Source organism: Falco biarmicus, chromosome 4 (assembly GCF_023638135.1).
Source record: "Falco biarmicus isolate bFalBia1 chromosome 4, bFalBia1.pri, whole genome shotgun sequence".
Lineage (NCBI taxonomy): Eukaryota > Metazoa > Chordata > Aves > Falconiformes > Falconidae > Falco > Falco biarmicus.
The window spans coordinates 63120224-63137629 of record NC_079291.1 but is presented as its reverse complement, the minus strand read 5'-3'; the positions used below and the strand labels follow the sequence as shown (position 1 = coordinate 63137629).

At 45.2% G+C, this 17406-nt stretch overlaps 1 protein-coding gene and 1 long non-coding RNA gene across 2 annotated transcripts; one reads left to right on the top strand and one right to left on the bottom strand.

Moving 5' to 3' along the window:
- Positions 1 to 732: 732 nt before the first annotated feature.
- Positions 733 to 6269, bottom strand: LOC130148209 (uncharacterized). The gene is made up of 5 exons (XR_008821493.1): positions 5525 to 6269; positions 3489 to 3640; positions 1397 to 1619; positions 1018 to 1206; positions 733 to 936 (listed from the first exon to the last, which is right to left on the bottom strand). It is a non-coding gene; the product is annotated as an uncharacterized LOC130148209 (long non-coding RNA).
- Positions 6270 to 9791: 3522 nt separating this feature from the next.
- Positions 9792 to 12304, top strand: KLF2 (KLF transcription factor 2). Its single transcript, XM_056338043.1, has 3 exons — positions 9792 to 9935; positions 10074 to 10965; positions 11415 to 12304. The coding sequence occupies exons 1-3, from the start codon at positions 9861 to 9863 to the stop codon at positions 11588 to 11590; spliced, it is 1143 nt and encodes a 380-aa protein (XP_056194018.1). The 5' UTR covers positions 9792 to 9860; the 3' UTR covers positions 11591 to 12304.
- The last annotated feature ends 5102 nt before the right edge of the window (positions 12305 to 17406 follow it).

The following is a 17406-nucleotide window of genomic DNA, read 5'->3' as shown; positions in this document are numbered from 1 at the left end:
AGCAAAGCACAGCTGCTGGAGCAGCGTTACTGAGACAAGTAAAATAGACATTAATTTTACTCCCTTCTTTATGATACAGATGACCTTTCCTGTCGGAGATGCTCTCACACTATAGCCGAGCTCCAAGGGACAGGCAGGAGGCAAAAATGCTGCTCTCATACAAACCCAAACACCATAAAACCAAAATAATTATTTTCTTTCCACAAGGCATAACCTGGTGCTTCAGGCACAACCGAAGAGACTGAAGGACTGAAGAGGATCCTTTAAGGATGCACAAGAAAATAGGAAGGAATTCCACAGATCTGTAGAGCTGGAAGAGTATTAACTGCAGTTGCCTTTAGCTGTCTAAGAACTGGCCATATCATCCTGGGGTGGGATGGATTCTCCACCACTCTCCCCTTCAAGTACAAACAGAGCCTTATAATTCCTTAGCCTACATGTTCAGGCTGCGAATGTTTAAAATTGGTGGGGTGGGGAGAATAAACACACCTTACTGCCCAGCCAGCAAGAAAATGGAAAGGTCAGGGAAATCCTCCTGCTCCAGTGAACCTGCTCCTGATAGCCACACTCCTCCCTGCAGTGTCTGGGCTAAATACTGGGACTGGAGAGGCCAGGTAGATGCTACAGATGATGTCAGTTCATGCCCAGGGCAATAAATAACCCTTAAGGTGACACTGGCCCAGACAAAGATGACATGACCAAAAACACTGCTAGATCTTAAACCAAAAAAAAAAAAAAAAGAATAAAAGTGTAATATTCTGAAGTTATGATCATTACTGACAGACATGAGAAGTGGCTTCATGGTAAGATTTCTTAGAATATTGTAAAATGTCAGCTCAGGAGAAAATAGCATTCTCAGCATCAAAGGTCACATCTATTCCGATACTTGAAAGCATTTTTGGAAGCAGGAGTCCCTTTGGAATCGCAGTGAAAAGCCTGCAAGAAAAAAAACAACATGGAAGACCTAACATTATGCGTAAAACGCATGGGTAAAGGCACCAATGAAGTGCAACTGACCTCTTCTGCTGTCCCTCGGGAAATCAGGAATCAGTTGTGCCTGTTATAACTATTATTTAATAGTTGAGGAATGGCAGCATTTAGAGGCTTGTGCTCAGTGCTGGACACAGACCTTTTGCCGAAGAGCTCACAACAGCCATTTTGTCCTGGTTTCCAGGAAGGAAAGGTTGCTCCTGGAGCCTAAGAAAACTGTCACAAAAATCTCAAATGAAAAAGAGAAAAAAAACCCCAACAAAAACAACCAACCCAAACAAACAAGGAAAACATTTGACAAGAACCCATCTTTGCAAAAACATAAAAATATTTTTCCATCCAGAGAAATAACTATAAATAATGTTTGAACTATTAAAAGGGTGAACACCGAAAAAGGGCTATTTACATAGGAGCGTTTTGTGCTGTTTCAGTCTAATTTGTCACCGATGTAGGAGCCTCATACGTTAGTTGGAGGAAATCCAGAGCTTTCAAAGGTTTTCTGTCAGGGCTTGAAAAGTTGCCAGTTTTTTTAATGGAGCCGAGCAGTCTCAGGCCTGTTGTTCTCAGAGATTTTGTGAGCCAGGGCCGCATGTTAGCAGGAAACAGAGCCAAGTGGGCTTCCTGAGCGTCTGAGAGAGGAAACACTGTAATAAGCATGGAGGCTGTGGTTAAAAATAACTCTGGTATATAAAGGCTGCAAAGGATCCCCTCTCGCTCATACACGCCACTGCCTCTTGGCCGGCTGCTTCGCGCTGATTTCATGTGAATGAGATGCTTTGCCATCTCATCGGAGCAGGTGGTTTTTAAGCAGAAGAAGACAGAAAACACTCACAAAGAAGCTGAGCTCAAAATCGCTCTGATTGTGCATGTTTTCAGCAAGCAGGATCCTAGGTTTTATTTCAAGAGTGCTGTCGGGCTGAGCTAAGCCACGGGGACAGTGTTTCGGTGTCTAACTTTAGGCTGAAGTAAAAGTTATGTTGAAAAATAACTCGGCTTTCTGTGATATGAAACTCAGAAAAAGGGAAGAGGGTGAATCATGCAAGCTCTTGAGCAATATGAGAGAGGGCCCCCTAAATTGTCACCACTGGCCCCAGTGCGGCTTGTCCTACTTCTGCTACGGAAGCTTTAATCCCACCCTGTGCCCACCTCTCCTGGCATTGGCCAACTGGAGGAGCTAAATGTGGCAACCACCAGCTGAAGTGATTGCCACCATCAATCAGTGTTCTGCAGTCCTCTCGCATGGGATTTCTCCCCCGGCAGAAGACTGCCTGCTCCTCCTGGCTGCCTTCATTTGGCACCTAGTGGGACCCATCTCTTGTCTCTCACAGGCAGCAATTTTCCTTGCAAATGTGGGATAAAAATCCCGCAGGTGATTTGGCACATTAAGGCACCCTTTTCCCTGCTGTAACCTGACACTAACACCCATACCGAACTCCATCCTAAACACTTCTTTGTAGCCTACGTTATGCTGTAATTGGCAAAACACATTCTTCCCAGGCTTGTATTTTTATTGCAAACATTTATTTGGCACTTTATATGGCAAATGAAAAGAAAATGTCGCAACTCATTCTACAAAGTTGCATTGTATTAGGCTGTCCCCTGAAAAGCATTTTATTGCTCAAGAGTAGCTGTAACCGTTCAAGGGATTTCAACAGCATTATTCTCTTAAACTATAATTGCTGTATATACTATAGCACCAAATATGAATAATTTTGATCAGTATCAACCCTGGCGACTGGCACTTAATTCCACCCTCAAGCTTATTGTCAGCAATATGTGACATTCCTTGAAGGCATAACAGCTGAACAAATTTTAGAATTTTCAGGTGCACAAAAAGTTTTGTTTCTGAACAGAAAGCATTTTCTACAAGCCACAAAGCACTGTTCCTAAGCTCAGATGTATCCAGGAATTTAAATGTATAAATATCCTGAAAGGTAGGCATTAATAGCTCAAAAAAAAAAAAAAAATGTTCACAACAAAGGACATAAGCATCTGGAAAAAAGTCTGTCCCAAAATATCCCACTGAAGTTTCAAGGCTTAATCATAACGATACAGCTAATTGTGATCATGGAAAGAAATATATACCATTCTGAATACCTCGGTGATCTAAGTCTGAAAAGGACTTCACGGGCCAGGAAGACAAATGAGATCAGCTGCTCTATACATACAGCCTATCAAGTGAAGATGTCTGCCTTCCTCTTGCTGGCTAATTCACTGTGGCTCTGATTCATACTTCCATGTATTCAAACAGGGAAAGTAATTCCAGGCAGCGAGCAATACCAATTAACAGTGTCACAGTTAATGAAATGCTTGCTCCAGTATTTCCCATTACTCAACTGCAGGACATATGACTAATAAATAATACAGGTGCAGTACAAAGAAGGCATTTTATAAATGAGAATTAAACCCCACATGTTCATCATGTTAAACGTGGCTTTCCACCCTACGCCCTGTATGAAATCCTACTTTGTATGTTTCGTGAATAAACCTCCACTTACCAGATAAAACCATAACCTATAAAGATGTTCTGCATGTCAACGAGTGGAAAAACACCCCAAAGCCTTCCTCACTTTGCAGCAATTCTCTTCTCGTGGCTGGTTTTAAGCTTTGTCCAGTCTTCTCTCCACCTCCCCCAGTTAAAACTTGTGAACTTCAAAGTGACAAAAAAAAAAAAATCTACTAGGGCAGCCATCTGCATCTGCCGTGCTGACTCAGACTGCAACAGATCTCACAAATTAGAAAAAGCGAAAAGTGCATCTGATTAGTTCTTTGAAGTTCCCTCAAACATATTTTTTTCCCTGCATTAATTAAGCCCCAAACACAGTTCTCACTTCTAAAAGCAGTTAACTTCACATGTCTTTCAGCATTACTAATTGTCCCAAGCAGACATAAGAGATAAGCCATCATCTCACTTTTTCTCCTGTCATCTCCAACCAATTATGTGAGTTCTCTCCTAAAATGCAGCCCAAGACAGCCGTGACCAGTATGAAATCTTACAGTGTAACACCCCCTGTATTCCAGAATTAAATTAATATCATCTTATTCGGCTTCCAACTTTTGGAGGCTATTACAGCCGTGTTTGTAACAGTAATTTTTCTGAATGAAACCACATAGGTACTTTCTGACCTATGCTCCTATTATTCCACACCCTTATACTGCCCATTTCCTCACAAGATATTTGGTTCTGCAATAAAAAGTATTTGGCAACAACTGAAAACTGCTAGTTGTAATCAGTGACTGATATTTTTTAAGCAGTTTCACTGATACGATTAAACATGCTTGCAGAGTTTTTGAAACTTTTTTTTCACAGTTCTGTAAAAAAAATATAAAAGATCTCTCAAATGTGTTTTTAATTGACAGCTGAAAGGGACATCTGCAATACAACATGTGCGCGTTCAACACACACACAGCAGTAAAAGCTGGCAGAAACACGATGACGGACCTAATCAAAGCTGATTAATTAAAACACTGGCATAAATTGTTTAGGTTTGAAGAGTCCCCAAATCAAAAATGACAAGAAATCATTTACAGCTGAACACTGTCATTCTTCACACAGCAAATTCAAGTAACAATACATAATTACCTTGATTCAATTCATTAAAGAGATGATTTTGTGCATGATTTACTGAACCACAAATGTACTTTGATGATGGGAACAGTATTTTCTCATGTATTTCACAGAAAAGTTGTCTTTATATGATTTGACTTACTTGTTGAAATGGAATTTAAGCTTATTTTATTTTTTCATGGAAGGAGGCCTGCCTAGCTGGTGGAAAGTATCGACGCTTGACTTCTGCTAATCTTTGTGAACAAAGTTAAAAAGGCTTTCACTAAAACAGACTGGGATTGCCATCCCAATGAATGGGAATGATACAACTGTCAATAATCACGCTGAAAAAGCAGAAGGGCTAAAAAAGATTTCTGTTCTCTCTTTGGGAAGAAGCCAGATGCTGTATTCAGATCAGACAATAATGATGTTGAAATACTTTCCATTCCAGTAACTAGAAGGATGTTAAAACAACTGCTACTCATCTCAATATCAAGTTGCCAGGTCTGGGTAACTTATAAGTGAGCGTTTCAAAAGAACTGACTAAGGACATATCCAGATGGTTAATGTTTATTATCAATCCATTTCAGAGCAGCAGGGAAGCCCCAGGTGACTTGGAGAATGTTAATATTATGTCAATATTTTAACAGGCTAAACAGAATGACCCAGATATGCCTGTCCGCGTTATATAAACCTGGGCAAAAGACTGGAAGGACTTGCTACATAAAAAGAATTATAAATAAAGATGGTGTAGTTAATGACAATGGTGTTTTCAATGAGGCAGCCGCGCTGATGCAACAGGTTAAGCTCCGTAAGGATTTGTGGTGCAGTATGACTTTCACAGTAAGAAACAAGAACATGACAAATCAATATGGGGCGCACACATGAACTGGTCCAACAACAAGTTGATACATCTTGAAATCTAATTTAAATTTTAATCAAGCAGATTTATTAGTTCTTGATCTTTTTTTTTTTATCATCACTTACCATTCAATGTTGTTAACAATGACCTGGAAGAAAACAGAAACCGTTACTGATAAGGTCCTACATGGCAAAGATCAAGGAAGTGCAACATAATCTGAAGAACATGCCATTGTTAAACAATTATTATAACTGCATTATCCAAGCAGAACAAACACATACACGGCCATACAGACAAGCTCAAGGCCGTACTTCCAGGGGTAAAAAACTTAAGCAGATCTGCTTTTCGGCATAGACAAAAATAGGTTCCTACCTAAGCCAACAGGTAAAAACAATGGGGCAGCAGAATTGCTCTGCTGGAGAAGGCAGTTGTCAGATGCCTCTTTTCGCAGGACTTTTCTGTAGGCTCCACCTTCCATCTGCGCAGTCCTAAACAAGGTGGATTCCTCCCAGTTGTTCCCAGCAGCTCATGATGCTTCCCAGCATGACCCACCAGCACTCCCACCTGGCCCCCTAGGGCTCCGCTCCATCTCCTAGCTCCTTGTCCCATGAGTTCTGCTTTCACCATGGCCATAAATTAAACCTAGTGGAAAAGCCTCAAGCTAACACCAAGTGTGGACTATCTATACGTGGTGGTGGTGGTGCCCTTGTCTGGGAAGCTGAGATGCAATGAAAAAGCTAGAGGAGAGGAGGGCTTTGCGGAACAGTTACTCATGGGTGAGCTTCAAAGCAATATCATGACTGAAAGTGCACAAGACAGGTGACTCGTGTTTGTCTGCTGTTCCACATTTGCAGTGCTCAAACCTCAACAAAGATTTTGAAAATAGGCGCATAGTTCAGAGGAGAATCACCAAAAAAAAAAAAACCATACTAAAAACTTAATGAGCTCATTCAACTTCAGCTTATCAAAGAGATGGTTCACATTTAAGTCCCTGAACGAGACCCAACTCCAAGCATGAAAGGTCTGGTCAAAAACGTTCCTTTACCAAATTAATTCATGCTGTTACTTTAATTAGACAAAAGGCCCACAGGATTAAATCACTCTCCCCAAAGTAAGACATGCCTCTCCAAAAAATACCTCTATATTTCATTTTATGTGGTTGTTTACATCACTTTATCAACTTCCTTGAGAGCAGACTCTAAAAAGCACTAACTCAGAACCTGCAGTTTAATTTAGTAAAAAAGAATTGTATAGTCAACAGAAACCTGGTGATCTGGGGTGCAGGCAGGGAAGTCCCATGGTGAGGGGTGTCTCATTGGAATGTGAAGCGGCTGCTCACAGTGTTCTTGTGCTGTTGAGCAGTGCTGCTAAGAGGGCTCATCCTCAGCTCGCTTGCCCTGCTATTACTACGTTTGCTCTAGGTGCAGTCAGGACTTTCTGAGAACAATCCCATGAGGAAGGAGCTTTTTGTTTGTTTGTTTGAGTTCTGTAATGACTAAGAGTGCTCCAGCAGCCAGGTGACGGGGCATTCTCACTAACCTGTCCAGCTGCCCTGTTCCACCCAGGGTGCAGTCCATCACACAGCCCCAGTTTTGGTTCTTCTAGTTACATGCGCAATCCCTTTAAAAGTTTTTCCTGATGTATGTAAAAGCAACAACAGAGATCAGCAGCAACACCTAGAAAAATCAGCTTTGCCATACGAAAATGGCTGAACCTGTGTTTACTTTGGCTGGAGGACAAATCACACATGATTTAGCTCCCCTCTGCCCACAGCAGATTAACAAATACTTTCTAATCTCAGATTCTTCTCATTTATACACCAGTGTCATCACTCCTGATCTGTGCTGCCATAAGTGAGATCAGTGACAGGGTCTTGGGTTTAGATATTTAAAACAAGTGTTGCATGCAGCAAAAAGCCAGAAAATGTCAGCACAGCTATGATGGACCAAGCAGAAGGTCACAGCGAAGCTGTACGCAGTTTGTGCAGAACTAGTGACTCACAACGTAAATAAATTCTCACATATGCCTCACCACATTTAGCATAGCTATAGCTTTTTAGCTTCACCGCTTTACTTGAAAACAAAAAGAAACTAAAGATGGTGATTTTATTATTTTGTGTGCTTGGCTTTCATCCTTACTACCCACTAAACGTTTCCTTTCTGTGAAGAAAAAACACAGTTAGGTGACAGAGTCAGTGCTGTGCTATAAACAAAAGTCCTTCCAGTGCCTACTGGAAGACAGCATCCGACTGGAGCTTCTCAGTGAAGTGTACACGTACCATTGTATATCCTAGAAACAAAATATTTTGTTATAGCTGTTGCTGAAATCACAAGCACATAAACTGACACAGACATTCGGGGTGTGTTATCAAGGGAACATTCACATTCATTCTGAATTCATCAGAGTATATTTTCTTGGCTGACTCACAGCACCATATATACTTATTGTACACTTACTAACATTTTATTAGAGGAAAAGAGTTTACATTGAAAGATTACACAAGTGTGACATTACATAGCTATGAGTCATACATCTTTGTGTACTTCGTTACCATGCATTCAGTGTATTGATTCTGCTCCAGCCATAGAAGTTTGGCTGCTCCTCCTGGCCATCCTGTGAACTTTTAGAATAAGAAGTATAGCAAGTTAAACAAGAGATATTCATTATTTTAAAACGTGTAGCTATTGAAAAGATCATTTACTCACCCTAGCAACCGTGCTTTCCTGAGATGGCTGCATACAGCCACAAGCCTGGGATGGGCTCTAGCCAACATGCTCAAAATGCTTCTGAGAACCAGAGCCCATCAAGGGCCATCGCTCTTTCTCCTCCTGGGGCACAGAGCGCATGAAAGTGAGAGTTGTTCTCCTACACCCTTCTGACCTCCAGCTCACTTAGAAATCCTTTCAGAAGTGATTGCAAAGGAAATATGGAGGAGGTAAGGGGAAAGCATAGCTCTTTCTCTGAACAGGCTCTCAAAGAATCAGTCTGTCCTGCGATAGATCATCATTTTCCCTCCGTTAAGAACTGCCATTTTCGCTCTTCCGCTCTTGGATGGCTGCCAAGCAGCCATGACCCTCAAAAACAGGAGTCTGGGGCATGTTATCACAAATTATTGAAGAATAGCTCCTTCAGACTGGGTATCTGAGCTAGAGGCCAAGGTAAGGGAGGAGAACAGTCTTCCCTTCTGAAAAATCCAGCCCAGGACCATAAATTGGCTACAAGCAGAGGAGTTCACAGAAGCTACTTGCATTATTTCTCTCATAATGTCATAGGGAAACGTTGATTTTGGCAATCTTTGTGCAGCAAATGGAAACTCTGCTAGAGACCTGGGCTTCCATTAAATGCAAGTCTCCAGCGGAGACCAAACAAGAGTGGCATTAAACACCTTTCTGTCCACACCAAGATGGGCTGGAGACCCTGAGGGTGCCCAAAGCCGGAGGTCCCCATCCCCAGCTCCCCAGCACATTTGCCCACGCGGGGCAGGGGATCTGCCTCCCCTGCTGTGCTCACTGCCCGCCCCACTCCCACCCTCGCTTTTGGGTCTGGCCCCAGGGACGAAAGGGCAGCCGCCGGGAGGTGTGGTGGGATCAAACCCCTCATTCACCACGTCTCTCTCAGCGTCCCCGGCGCAGGGACCCCTCAGTGTCCCCCACCCCAGGGCAGGTTCGTCACAGTGTCTCTCAGCACATGGGCCCCTCACGTCAGGGAGGAACCATCAGCAACCCCAGGGCTGGGACCCCCTCACTGTTCCCTGGGAGGCAGAGAACCCTCAGCATCCCCTCAGCTTATGAGGGTCCCTTGGTGTCCTGGGGCTGAGACACCCCTCACCATCACCAGGGGAGGCAAAGACCCCTCAGCTCATGAGGGTCCCTCAGTGTCGCCTGGGCAAGGACCATTCACTGTCCCCCACCCCACAGCTGGTTCCTCACAGTGTCTCTCGGTACACGGTCCTCTCACGTCAGGGAGGGTCCCGGGTCCCTCGTCCCTCAGCGTCCCTGGGGCTGGGACCCCCTCAACTCACGAGGGTCCCTCGGCACCCCCGGGGCTGGGACTCCCTCACCATCCCCTCAGCTCACGAGTGTCCCTCGGCACCCCCAGCCCTGGGACCCCCCCGTTTTCCCTCACAGCCGCAGGCAGCGGCCCGAGGCGGAGGCGGCCCTGAGGCGAAAAAAGGCAGCGAGGGGGCCGGCCGTGCCGTGCCGTGCCGAGCCGAGCCGTGCCGAGCCGAGCCGTGCCGGGCCCCGCTCCGCTCCGCCCCGCTCGGGCTGGGCCCGCCGCCGCCGCGTCCTTTTATACCGGGGCTAAATTTAGGCTGCGCCCGAGCCGCTGCCTCCCGCCCGCCCCGTCCGGGACGCGTTTCCTCCGCTCCCTGCAATTGGCTTGAGGGCGCCCGCGCCCGCGTTATAAGGTGGGGAGGGCGGCTCGGGGCGCCGCGCCGTCCGCGTCCCGCCCGGCCGCACCATGGCGCTGAGCGACACCATCCTGCCCTCCTTCGCCACCTTCGCCAGCCCCTGCCGCGAGAAAACCCTCCACGAAGTGAGTCTGGCCCCCTCCCGCCGCCCAGCTGAGGCCGGCGCGGCTCATCGCACGGGTGGGCGGCGGGGCAGCGGCCCCTACCCACCCCCACCCCCCCGGCCACCACCTCTAACTTTCTCCCTTTTCTCTCTCCCCCAGAGGTGGAAGTGCGACCCGGAGGCCAAGCCCCCCGCCGGCACCTGGGGCAGCCTCTCCCCACGCAAAGAAGATGAAGATCTCAACAACGTGCTGGATTTTATCCTTTCCATGGGCAGCGACAGCTATGGCCAGGGCACGGCCAGTGGGGACTATCCCCCTGCCCAAGGGGAGAGCGGGGGCTTTTACCAGACAAACCCGACCCCGGGATGCTACAGTGCCCTGGAGCAAGGCAGCCCCCCACCCTACAACGCTGGCATGGTGCCGGAGATGATCCGCTCCGAGATGGACTCCAACTACTGCCCTCCTGGCAATGTCCATGGGCGGTTCTTTGTGACACCCAGCTTCGGGGGCCCGCAGTTTGTCGAGAACATTAAGCCTGAACCCGACATGGACAATTACGGACCAGTCCTGGGGGTGGTGCCCCAGGCTTGCCCAAAGATCAAGCAGGAGGGCAACGCAGCCTGCATGATGGCCTATGAGCAGCCCCGGGTGGCCAGCTCCCCCCAGATCCCTGGGGCAGAGACCCCCCCTCTGAGCCCCGACGATCTCATGGTGAATGACTGCCACACGCAAATGATGTGCCCCTCGTCCGTCTCCTTCCAGCAGAGTTACCACCCGGCCCCTGGCTTCCACCCCCCACAGACCCATCTCCAGTACCAGAACACCTCCCAGTTTGGCCTTTTTGAGGACAGCCTGCCGTTACAACCCTCCGCACCCAGGGGCATGCTCACCCCTCCATCCTCCCCTCTGGAGCTGCTGGACTCCAAACCCAAAAGAGGACGTCGGTCCTGGCCGCGCAAGAGGACGGCGACTCACACATGCACCTACGCAGGTTGTGGGAAGACCTACACCAAGAGCTCGCACCTGAAGGCCCACCTCAGGACGCACACAGGTAAACATGGTTGGTTGCCCCCATAACACGGTTTGCAGCCTGAGCTTTAACCCTGTAGCCCCTCCAGCTGTGGGAGTGGCCACAGTGGAGCTGTGACAGGTGGTTGGGGCCATAACGTCCAAGCGTTTGCCCGTGCGTGTGTAGGTCAGAGCTTTTCTAAGGGCTTCTAATGCTTTTTCTGAAAAGATTTTCCCTGCAGGTGTAGGTTAAAAGAAAACTTTGGATGTATTTGGCATGTACTCATTTAAGGCAGTTCAATTTAAAAAAAAAAAAACAACAAAAAAACCCCAACTCTCATTTGGCTTAAAGGCACTTGGCTCTTGTTGTAGAAGGGCTTGGTAGCAAAAAAAAAGGATATGCTGAGATAAAGCGGGAAGGCTGCCTGGCATGTGATGCTGCCTGTGCGTGGGAGTGCCGTGCTGAGTCATGCTCTCTGATTTCTCTGACAGGTGAAAAGCCCTACCACTGCAACTGGGAAGGCTGCGGCTGGAAGTTCGCCCGCTCAGATGAGCTCACCCGTCACTATCGCAAGCACACTGGCCACCGGCCCTTCCAGTGCCACCTCTGCGACAGGGCTTTCTCCAGGTCGGACCACCTGGCTTTGCACATGAAGCGGCACATGTAGCCCCAGAGGCTCTGACCTGCCAATGGTAGACATTCGTGAACCGCTCAGGTGCAGAAGTGTTAAAAACTTGTAGCTGGTACTACGTAGGGAAGGCACCAATGCTCTAGCAATGGAAGCTGAGGATTTGACACAAGGAGACTTGGCCAGTCATCTCCTGCAGAGAATCTGACGTGACCGTAGCAGTGAACCTGCCCGTCCCGGTCAGGAGAACAGGGGTTATTTATGCAGCTTCTATGAAGGGTAAACTCCATAAGACTCCATACAGATTGTATAAAAGAAGCTGTAAATATGTTGGTTTTTTCCCCCAATTCTAACTGCCCTAAGCTTTACAAGACAATGTTTGTATGGAAACTGCCTGAAGTTGACCCTAGAAGAGATTAAATGAATGTTACTGTAGCTAACAATGTTATTTTAGATCTCGGTTGAAGGCATGGCTAAGAGAACACTCCTATTGTTAGACTGTTTGTTTCACAGGTGCAATAATATTCTTGTCTGCCATGATCTACACTAGAAGTACAGGGCTTGATGTCTTGTAAGAAAATAACCTATTTTACTAAGTTTTTTATATATTGTAAATAATTTTATACAATGAGAAATATTGTATATGTAAATAGAAGACAAATGGGTATTTTGCCTATTTCTGTTTTTATAAAAACGTAATTTTTCAATGTTTGAAAGCATTTCAACTTTTTAATAAAATAAGTTTTTAATTGATGTGATTTTTATTCTCCTTCGAGATCTCCCTGTTACTTTTTCCCTGATGGCTGGACCAACCACCACCTGGTTATGTTTTAAATTATCAACAACTGTAAGAAGACGCTTGAAAAAGCTATGGTTTTCTGTAAAACAGATAACAAGGTACACAATTCCTTCTCAGTGGCAAACCAGGTAGAGTATGGTGCTTTATCAAAAAATCAAATAGGAAAGTAGATCATATTCAAAATATACTTCCTAAAAATGGTTAAGTAAGCAACACTGTCATTTCAGTCTCATTTCTAGTTTATGCTAGACTATTTTAATAGCATCCTTAATGTTTTCCAGATGCAGTTATAGTTTTGCCAGCAGTGTGTGGGTTTTTACTATAAATTTAAACACTGCATTTTTGTAATTACGAGGCTTATTTTAAGGCATTTTGTATATAAATTATCCTTGTTCTCAAGAGCTCAGTACAGAATTCCAATAGAACAGTAGTGGAATTGAAACATAAATTCACAACACAGGTTAGAATACCTTCATAACTCATTCCCCCAAACTTCAATTAACTTTGTAATTTGTAATCCCACCTAGATTTCAGGAGTTAAAGAAAGATGTTAACTATTTTGGAGAAGCGTTAGCCAGGAATCCAGACTCTGAAAACTTAATTTCAAAGAAACTAGCCACTGCAATAGCTATAGCAGCAAAAATATAGCTGCAACAAGTCAAACCGAGCCCCACAAATGCTCTTCCACAGCTGTGGATGAGATTGTGAGGCCACGCAGCACATCTCTGCAATTACTCTGAAAGCCTGATGAGGATCCTCTGTTTTTACAGCTATGGTTTAGTGGTGAGCCTTGACACTTGTAGAACAGAATCACTGTTAATTAACTACGCAGATTCATCTCAATAGTGGAGCACTTTCCCTTCACATCTGGATACTTGGAACTTTATTTTGATCAAGATTATGACATTTTTTCTGACTTTACAAGTTAGAATATGCAAGAACGAAACCAACAGGAATACTTTTAAAGTAACTGCAAATAGAGCCATTCTTCTGTGAAAGCAAAGCCTGCAGTTGTTCATGTGGAACAGATGTATTTTGGGCTTCTAATCACTGACATGGAAGAATGAGTTCCACATTTCTCTTTTATAGCTCTTTCAAAGTGAAATATAAGAGAGATTTAACATTTCTTCATTAAAAACAAAACATTTATTTGCTCAAAAAAATTGCACAATCTAATTCCAGAAAGTGAGAATGACTTAAAGATGTTCTAAAATTAGCACATTCATTGTTGCAACAGTTCTAGGTATTTCCTTCTCTTTCCCCATAGCCGAAGATTTTCATATTTCAGCATGTCCTTTGGTGTTTATAACCTTAAGAACACAATTTTTGAAAATTGTGTCTTACCCTTACCTTGCTATAGTCAGCTGGCTTTCCCTTGCTCTTTCAGAAGAACTGGAAATGTTTTTTAGCCATTCCCAGGTTTTAGTGATGCAGTGTGAACTGAAACTTTCCCCTCTTTTGTAATGTATTTAAAAAAAGAGGCAGAGGTCTGTCCCCCGGCTGCCATGAGTGCAGCCCCCCTTGGCGCGCTGCCCCACACTTGGCTCAGGAAGGTCCCCAGACAGCAGGGGAGAGCTTGGAAGCATCATGACGTGTTTGCCTGTCTGTGCTCATCCCCAGCCCCCTCTCCCAGGGCTGGGTAGTGGGTGGGCTAGGTGGCCCTTTGGCCACTTGTGCATCCCCCCAGAACACAAGGGTGGCAGGAAGCTGCAGCCAGGGACCCTGTACAAGGTGCTGCCCAGCGCTGGCACGCAGAGGGAAATGTGACCAACCCTTAAAAAACACCTTGTGTGGCTCTGCTGTAGCACCAACTGCCAACGGGTGCTCCTCCTCCTCCCTCCTCTGGTACCTCTGCATGGGAATGTCCAAGCTTCCCTGGGCTCCAGCAACTAGTCTAGCTGCAAGGATCACAACACCTGCTCCCTCTGCTCCTGCTCACTCCGAGGGCTACACGTTAACTGCTTAATGCTGTGTTACCAAACAACGCTCAAATCACAATGATCAAATCTGCTGCTGTGTAAAGATGCGCAGGTTGTGTCTTCTGAGCTTTTAGAGTTGCTGTGACTCAAGAGAAAATAGGGCAAAGCCATCCTCATCTGTCAATATAAAAAACCCAAACATATCAAAATATATTTAAATACAGGCCTCTGAAAGTGGGGAGGGAGGGGGGCACAAAGCACTAGGAACAGCTCATAACCAATTTTATTTTAATTGTTTAAGGGAGGGCATATATGATAATTTCTGTGTGGTCTTTACAGGAAACTGCAGGTTCTTGAATCTCGAGATAATCTTGTAGCAGCGAGAAAGAGATGCTGATCTCATTCTTCTCACATTCTATTACAAGTAATTGTCAACTTTCTTTTTCTTGTTATTTAATTGCCTTAAATTAGTACATCCAAAGAGGTGTCGATGTGATTCCACCAATCTACCAAGCCCTCCCTGGCCAGCAGGAAATCACTAACACTCTGCAGTGTCTTCTAATAATAGACAAGCAAGTCGTCATCTTTTAAGTAATTTTGTTCTAATTAACACTAAAGACCCAGAACCCCAGCAGCCTCCCAGGCAGCACACAGCGAAGCCCTGCCCTTTTGATCTGCAGCTATCCTGGATTTAATTTGACACACTAGGGAAAGGAAAAAAAATAAAAATAGTTAAACCCAATGGAGAAAATTTAGAGTCCATTGTAAACAAGATTTTCACACATATTCTTGTAAGATACCACAGCGCTGGGCTCCCTATACTTGCAAGATAGATTGGCAGATTAGATAGAGCACGTTAAGTACAGAAACTAGCAAATCCTGCACAATGCTCCTAGTGAAAGTTTAGCAAAACTTGCTGAACGTAAGACACCATCCAGAGAAGTTCCTGTTTAAAGTCAGTTAATTCTGCTCTGGGTTTCAGAGCGTCATTTCATTATGCTGAAAACCATTTTTCTCTCACCTGCTGACTTCAGAAGTGTCAGTTAAATCTGTCCTACATGGGAACTTGTCTCCAGAAAGCACCGTAACACAGAGACTGCTGTTGCTGAAGCAGCACCGGGACCAGCATTGGATCCTGCTGCCCCTGCAGCACCCTGCAGAGCAGCCCAGCACCACCCCAGCACCCTGCCAGGGCGCTTCCCCATGAATTTATTTAAACCCCAAAGCAGAAAGCTGGACTAGAAACCCTCCGGCTTTCCTGGAAGTTCATTGTAGATTTGCAGATGTTGTTGGCTGGGAGAGTTTAAGCTTTAATTTTGGCCATAGCTTGTGCAGGGATGGGGGGGTTTCAGCGGTGCGAGCCCCCAGTTACTCACAGCCATTTACAAACTGCCTGCAAACATTGGCTCGCTCCAAACTTCAGTCCTCCATCCACAAGAAGTGCCAAAAAAAATTGGTCCATTCTTCAAATTATAGGATCGTGTGGTTCTGCGGTTTTCTGTGGTAGAAACTCTGTGGTTTCTAAAGCTATTTTGTGCACCTACAACACAGAGTAGCTGTTAGGCTTTTCTTAAGTTGAATTTTTCAAGCCAGACTCCCAAGCTATAGCAATTTCTTTTGCTATATTTAAATAGAACAACTACAACAAAGTCATGTAGCCATCACTATGGTAACTCACAGTGTTGGGGGAAACATAAAGAGGAAAATTCAATCCAAACACCATGTAATTTAATAGGGAGAAAGCAATCCCTGTTGCTCACAACCAAAACGTGCTTGGTGGCATCTACAAACCTGAACATTCCCGCGTGGCCTTGAAGCAGCGGGTCTCGGCTGGGTCTGCAACAGGTCCCGCCTTCCCAGGACTCATCCTGGGTGGCAGGAGCAGAGCTGGGGGGGGCTGTCCTGAGCCTGGCTGGCAGGGCAGCAGCCCCTCTCCACCATGACTGCAGCCCCAGGCTTGGGCACACCTCCATTCCCAAATGTGCTTCCCATGGATTTGGAGAAGGAGTAAGTTTACAAAGCCAAACAGCCCGGTAGTGTAATCTGTGCGCTGTTCACATGCCCTGGAGGTAACTGGCTCAGCTTATCGATTCCCAGAGACTCCATACGATTTGATCCCAACCATCGCGTTCCCAGTCACTTAGACTGAGATTGGGAATGGCCTCTGCCATGAAACAGCACGCTGAGCTTGAAGCGTGCAGAGGAGGCAGGGATTTATCCTGAACTTGTCAGGCAGAAAATATGTTTGATTTAATCTTTTGAGGTCTGACTTTTCAGCCACAATTATTTGATCTTACAGTATTTTATGCAGACACAAAAAATGAGTCATATGCGCTGCTTTATGTAATGAAGAGGTAAACAACTTCACTCAAGCCACCTTTCCAAGCACAAGGACAGGAGGAGCAACAATATTTTCATCATTTACTCTGTAACCGTAGTTAGCATTAGTTACTGCTTATTTACCTGCTTCAACTATACTTTTAATTTGCTAAAAGGGATTATTCTGGTCTTTGTAGCAAGCAACACAGAAATTGCAGATGAACTTACCTGTTACAGGTTTATAATTAGATACAGCATCCCTTTAAATCCCTTTTACTTTGGATTTACTTTTCTTGCCTTTCTTACAGCTCCGAGCATTCCTGGAGTTCTGACCTATTGTTATGTCATCAGGAAGTATCTGAAATATCCCATTGGACATCCCCTGTGACATTTCATGTATTAAGCAAGAAGCTACCGAGCCAGAGGCTGAGACACCAAATGTTCATGAGGAATTAACCAGCAGAAATCTATTACATTTGCAGCTGCTAAGGAGCATTGGGAGAATTCATCAATAAGGAAAGCAATGGCATATGTAAGAGGTGCTGTATCGGCACCAAGAAAAAGTTTTAATTGTGGTCATTACATCAGAAAACACTAACCAGACCAGAGATAAAGTGTTCAGAGTGACTAAACAAGCGTCACATGCAGCAGGCAGGAGATGCAGCAATCCGCTCCCAGTATTGCCTTCCCAAGAAAAGCATGACTGCAATTTCAGTGGCAGAGAGGGCTCGGAGAGCTCAGACTTTCACAACACAGGCTGGTCTTGGGTCATATTCGGGCACAGTCAACAGATGCTACATTTGTTTTTGAGGTTTAAT

Bases quoted from the DNA above. Each gene is read 5' to 3' on its own strand.
- KLF2 (XM_056338043.1), top strand. From the start codon at position 9,861: ATGGCGCTGAGCGACACCATCCTGCCCTCCTTCGCCACCTTCGCCAGC. The intron at 9,936-10,073 runs GTGAGTCTGGCC...TCTCTCCCCCAG, and splicing joins GCGAGAAAACCCTCCACGAA to AGGTGGAAGTGCGACCCGGA. The intron at 10,966-11,414 runs GTAAACATGGTT...TTTCTCTGACAG, and splicing joins CCACCTCAGGACGCACACAG to GTGAAAAGCCCTACCACTGC.